The 6,611-nt window shown below is 40.0% G+C and overlaps 1 protein-coding gene and 1 long non-coding RNA gene across 3 annotated transcripts in view; both read right to left on the bottom strand.

Moving 5' to 3' along the window:
- The window catches only part of LOC128250934 (uncharacterized), a 257,822-nt gene extending 254,966 nt beyond the window's left edge, over positions 1-2,856 (bottom strand). The window contains exon 1 of the long non-coding RNA XR_008266874.1: positions 2,395-2,856. This is a non-coding gene — a long non-coding RNA (uncharacterized LOC128250934). The remainder of the gene's footprint in view (positions 1-2,394) is intronic.
- A 678-nt stretch (positions 2,857-3,534) lies between these two features.
- Positions 3,535-6,611, bottom strand: part of LOC106877477 (uncharacterized) — a 29,397-nt gene continuing 26,320 nt past the window's right edge. For both annotated transcript variants that reach the window (XM_014926387.2, XM_014926386.2), the window contains exon 6: positions 3,535-5,706. In XM_014926387.2, coding sequence (XP_014781873.1) covers positions 5,482-5,706 — 225 coding nt within the window. In that variant the 3' untranslated portion in view covers positions 3,535-5,481. The remainder of the gene's footprint in view (positions 5,707-6,611) is intronic.

The raw sequence follows: 6,611 nt of genomic DNA, 5'->3' as shown, positions 1-6,611 counted from the left end.
AGGAAGAAAGAGTGAGAGAAAGTTGAGGTGAAAGAGTACAGCAGGGTTCGCCACTACCCCCCTGCCAGAGCCTCGTGGAGCTTTAGGTGTTTTCGTTCAATAAACATTCACAACGCCCGGTCTGGGAATCGAAACCGTGATCCTACAACCATGAGTTTGCTGCCCTAACCACTGGGTCATTGCGCCTCCACAAGGCACAATGGCCCATTGGTTAGGGCAGCAGACTATACGTATATATATATATATATATATATATATATACAGAAAGAGAGAGAGAGAGAGAGGGTCAGGCACGGCTGCGTGGTAAGTTTGCGTCCCAACCATATGGTTCTGGGTGCTGTCTCACTGAATGGCATCTTGAATAAATGTCTTTTACTATAGCCCTGGGCCAACCAAAACATTGTGAATGGATTTGCCAGATGGAAATTGAAAGAAGCGTATCATATTTGTAGTATGTACGTTTGTATGTATGTCTTTGTGCTTGTGTTTGTCTCCCACCACCACTTGACAACCAGTGTTGGTTTGTTTACATCCACATAACTTAACAGTTCGGCAGGGGAGACCCTATAGAATAAGTAAAGAAAATGATAATTACTGGGGTTGATTCATTTGATTAAAACCCTTCAAGGCAGTGCCCCAGTATGGCCACAGTCCAATAACTGAAACAAGTGACAGATATGCATGCATGAGTATGTGTGTGTCTGTGTGTGCATGTGTGTGTATGTGCTTTTGTGTGTGTGTGTGTGTGTGTGTGTGTGTGTGTGTGTGTGTATGTGTCGGTGGAATTTGAACTCAGAACATAAAGATGGACAGAATGCTTAATGCCATGCTAACAAACCACCCTGGCCCCTGTGCCGGTGGCACGTAAAAAGCACCATCCGAACATGGCCAATGCCAGTACCCCCTGAATGGCCCCCGTGCCAGTAGCATGTAAAAAGCACCATCCAGTACCCCCTGGCTGGCCCCCATGCCGGTGGCATGTAAAAAGCACCATCCGAATGTGGCCAATACCAGGCTCACCTGACTGGCTCCTGTGCCGGTGGCACATAAAAAGCATCATCCAAGCATGATTGATGCCAAGCCCGCCTGACTGTTCCTGTGCCAGTGACATGTAAAAAGCACCCACTATGCCTTTGGAGTGGTTGGCGTAGAAACCTTGCCAGATCACTTTGGAGCCTGGTGCAGCCTCCTGGCTTGCCAGTCCCCACTCAAACCATCCAACTCATGCCAGCACTGTAGGCACAAGGCCTGAAATTTGGGGGGAGGGGGCTTGTCGATTGTATCAATCCCAGCACTTGACTGATATTTCATTTATCAACCCTGAAAGGATTAAAGGCAAAGTCGACCCCAGCAGAATTTGAATTCAGAGCATGAAGTTGTGCTAACGATTCTGCCAGCTCACCACCTAAATAATAATAATAATTAATTCTTTTATTGGCTATAAGGGCTTACATAAAAACAACATGAAATGACAAAACAGGACGATACATAGGGTTTTAAAATGTGTAAATAAAAATAAACAAATAAAACTCCCAATAGAGGAAGGCGCTTTAAGGCTATTTGTGGAAAATCCCACAAAAGCCGCAGGTGCTTGACCAACAAGGCAAGAGCCCTTAATACACACACACACACATATATATAACATAACAGTTTGGCTCAGCTCTTCATTACTTAAAAGTAAGCATCACCATCATTTAACATCTGTTTTCCATGCTGGCATGAGTTAGATGGTTTGACAGGATACAGAGATAGGGTAAGTGCGTGGGTAAGTTCGCAAGATTATGAAAGAAGGCGGGAATGTAGTGAATGGACACAAATAGAGGGAGGGGTGCTAGGAGGATATGTTGTGGGGAAGAGAGTCAACAGGGACGCATTGCGTGCAGGTAGTTTCATGAGGGTGTTACAGTGGGGTAGAGGGTAACACAGTGTCCTGATAGTTAACAACTAATGCGGGTAGTTTATTCCATGCTTCAGTAATTCTGAGTATGAAAAAACTGTTTCCAAAAGATATGGGTGCACTTTTTCCTCTCTCTTATGAATTCTTGACTAACAGTCCTAAGTCCAGGTGGCCGTAATTAGCCACACCACATTGATTGTTTTAAGTACAGCAGCGGTGGCACTATAAAACTAATTTGTTTTGCTATTTAGAAGACCACATGTATGTGTGGTCGAGCAAAATATAGGGTCTCTCTACGATCATTCACATGAGATTCTCAGGTCAATGAGGGCACCTCTATACAGCTGTTCGCCTCGCTAGAAATAACAGCCAAATATCCCTTAAACCATCGTCTTTTTTTTTTTTTAAGTGGTGGGGACAATGTGATTCCTAAAACATAACAAAATAGATTAGTTTCTCTGTAGTGGATAGTGAAGAAGTTTATGTTGGGTCCTTACCTTTCATCTGTGAGGGAAAATTACGAAGTAATATTGACGAAGGCCAAGAAACCGAAACACTGTTTCTTCACCTCTTCCTCGTGGGGAATAAACTTATTATTTCTGTCATTGACTAAACATTGTTGAAGTCACTTCAACACCAGTTCAATATTTCGTTCTATAGAAAAGATAGGCAGGCACCGCTGGAACACCTTTCATCATAGCTCAGCTTCATCTGGGTTTTTCTGGGGATAAACACCACAAATAACAACAGCATGTATCCATGTTCACTAGCCCTTAAATATGAGAATTAAAGGGATTCGGGGAAGGATGTTACAGGTTCTAAGTTTCTTGAACGTAGACAAGTCCAAGGGAGATAATTCTCTCAGTACTTTTTAAAAAACTTTTTTGTTTTTAATAATTAACTCCCGATGTGTTCCGTAGTTCAAATCCTGCCGAAGTCAGCTTTACCTTTCGTCCTTCTGGAAAGATAATGAAGGGAGCGATATAATAAAGTGTCTATCATATATTGGGTCAATTTAACACATTCCTCCTCCAATATTTTAAGACTTATTACAATAGATAGTTAACAGAAAGACGGCAAGTTGGCAGAATCGTTAGCACGTTGGACGAAATGCCCGTCGTTACATTCTGAGTTCAAATTCCGCCGACGTCGACTTCACCTTTTATCCTTTCGGGATCGATAAATTAAGTATCAGTTGCGTAGTGGGGTCGCTCTAATCGACTGTCTGCCTCCCCAAAAATTTCAGACCTTGTGGTTAGAGTAGAAAGGATTGTTAGTTACCAGAGTAAAGCGATGAGCTGGCGGGTAAAATGCTTAGCGGTATTTCGTCTGTCTTTACGTTCTGAGTTCAAATTCCACCGAGATCGACTTTTCCTTTCATCTTTTCGGGGTCGATAAATTAAGTACCATTGAAACATTGGAGTCGATGTAATCGACTAGTCCCTTCCCCCAAAATTCCAGCTCTTGTGCCTTTAGTAGAAATCTTTATTAGCTGCATATATGGACGGGTAATTTTCAACTTGCCCGTCATACTGTTATCACCATGGGTAATATCAGGAAATATGATACACATTCAATAATAATAACAATTTAACGTTTTTCATGGTTCTTGTATAAAATGATGAAATGACTATTAATTTTCAAAGAAAAATATTTAATATCTTAAAATAAAATTAAATCAGATAAATTTCTCGTTTGTATAACTCCTCCCAAAATCACTCTCTCATTTATTTCCTCTATTCCTTCTCTTTCTTTTTTTTCTTTATGATTCTTTTTCCCTTACTGTGTTTATATATGCTTGCACTCACAGTCTGCCACCAAGCCTAAAATGTGCACTCATCCTGCTCTTCTTATATTTACTCTCTCTCTCTCTTCCCCTCCTTCTGTATAATGTAAAGTGTGACTGGAGACAACAACCAACCAACAAACATTTATGCCAGCAATTCTTTATTTAGAGACTATTTTTTAATCTTAAATCCCAATTTTCTGGATAAGTTGGGGAAGTATTTGTTGTTGTAGTCGCTGTTGTTGTTGTCATCGTCATCATTGTTGTTCTTGCTACATATACTCACACACACTACCCTCTACTAGATATATATATATATCTGTGTGTGTGTGTGTGTGTGTGTGTGTGTGTGTGTGTGTGTGTGTGTATCCTACTTTCCACTACACATACACATACAACACATCACTACATACACATATACTACTTCACACACACACACACACACACACACACACACACACACACACAAATACTTTTTCATGCTCTCTCTCTCCCCCTTTCTCTGTCTCTCTCTCTCTCTCACACACACACACACAAAGACACACACATTTGTTTTTGTTGTGAAAATAATCAAAAATAAAATTCAGACGACACAATTGTAAAACTAGTTAAAATATTTCAAAGACATTTATAAATTGCAACATCACAAATATAACACAATACCAAGATAACACAATATATCATCATTCTAAGATATAATAACTTTAATTTATCATACTTCTAATATATCATAACTTTATACATCACAATTCAAAGATACCCAAATATCTATAGCAAACTTTTACTGTCTCCCCACAACACTGCCCCAGTTTAATGAGGTTTAAAAGAGTCAGCAAAATTATAGCAACCCTGATTCACTCAATATACTGTCTGGACTGAATTGGAAGAGAAAATCTTGTTAGATTTATTGGTGTTGTAGATGTACTGGACTTTGTGAGAGATACAGAGTTGTTAGGATGGTGTTGTAGTTGTGTTGTAGGGGTAGGGGTGTTGTAGAAGTGTCAGGAATGAGTATGAGAAACAGTGTTGTTAGAATAGTGTCGTGGGGTATTTTAGATGTATCTGGACCATGTAGAAGAGATAGTGTTGTTATGATGGTGTTGTAGTTGTGTTGTGGCATACACTAGATGTTTTTGGATTGAGTAGGATTCTGAGTAGGACTGAGTGCTGTTAGGATGGTGTTGAAGTAGTGTTGTAAAGTGTTAAATGTATCTAGACTGTATGGGAGAGATAGTGCTGCTAAGGTGGTGATGTAGTGGTTTTGTGAGGTGTTGTGGATGTATCTGGATTGAGCATAAGAGATAGTGTTGTTGGAATGGGATTATAGTTGTATTCTGGGGTACTGTAGCTGTGTCTGGACTGTGTGGCAGAGATAATGCTGTTAGGATGGTGTTGCTGTTCCTAGATGCTTGTAGATGTGTGTAGGTGTTTGCAGTGACTGTGGATATAATGTCAGGAACCATGATTGTTGCAGTGACAAAATATACCTCTCATATATCCCAATGAATTCCTATGAAAGATAATCAGAGATTGTGAGGCCAAACTTATTATATAAGAAGTATAATGAATATCTGTTTTAAACAACATGTTGTTCAAGGGAGGACATTGTGGAATAATCGTTAGTGTTTTAGCTGTGATGTATTAATATCAATTTTAACTGCTGATGAAGTAGACTAGTTTGTCTTCTATCCTGTTATAGCATGGTCCTAAAAGACATCCAACCTTCAAAATGTTGGAAGTCAAAGGTCAAAGTTCAAGTCATCATTCTGATGTTGAAGGTGGTGCTGGTGCTGGTCAGTTAAGAAATATCTAAAGTCCAGAAATTTGCCCTCTGAGATCCACTGAAACTTGTGATTGAACCTGCAAGCCTGTCAACAGTCTGCAAAAGTTGTATGGTATGACCACTGTACCGGTCATCACCATAACCAACCAGGGAGCGTTGTTTGGTCAACAAGGATTTCTGTTTCGATACTTCTTTACCATTCAGAAAGATACGGCCTGAGTTGAAGTGGACGGTGCTTATCTAAAGGCGAGAAAGAATATAGAACGAATGATAGGGTTGTTAATAACTTGTAAACAATATTTACATTACATACATCATCATCATCATCATCATCATCATCGTTTAATGTCCGCTTTCCATGCTGGCATGGGCTGGACGGTTTGACTGGCGAGCCAGATGGCTGCACCAGGCTCCAATCTGATCTGGCAAAGTTTCTACAGCTGGATGCCCTTCCTAACACCAACCACTCTGAGAGTGTAGTGGGTGCTTCTACGTCAAGTGGTACTGGCAATGGCCATGCTCAAATAGTGTTTTTTACGTGTCACCTGCACAGGAGCCAGTCCAGCGGCACTGGCAACGACCTCACTCAAATGTTCTTTTTCATGTGCCACCAGCACAAGTGCCAGTGAGGCATACATTTACACATACATGAATGCAAATATATATATATATATATATATATACACACACACAGAGTAAAAAATGTAGGCATACACACACATGTGCAGTGTCTTGAGCAAGTGCCTTCTATTACAGCCCTGGCCTGGGTTGAGCAAACCCTTGTAAATGGATTTGGTAGTCAGAAACTGAATACAATTTTGAATGTGTGTGTATGTGAATCTACATACACACACACACACACACACACACATATATATATATAAATTTAGTGAATGGAGTAAAACACATATGTTAACTGCATACTTTTATTTCCAACATATGTTTCAAAGATTACAAATTATACCTTCCATAGGAATCGGTGATGTTAAAAATGTAATCTTCTCTTCAGGGAAATGCATGGGAACCAGCTTAAACATAAGACATTTTAACCGAATATGAGAACTGTAGTTGGAGAAGGTTGTTACGTAATTTATTTGAAAAAGCCATTGGAGATTAGGACACTACTAGACAGTACGTATGCATGC

The sequence above is a fragment of the Octopus bimaculoides genome, chromosome 26, assembly GCF_001194135.2.
Source record: "Octopus bimaculoides isolate UCB-OBI-ISO-001 chromosome 26, ASM119413v2, whole genome shotgun sequence".
NCBI lineage: Eukaryota > Metazoa > Mollusca > Cephalopoda > Octopoda > Octopodidae > Octopus > Octopus bimaculoides.
The sequence above is the reverse complement of the archived record's forward strand: the minus strand, read 5'-3'. Positions and strand labels throughout refer to the sequence as shown.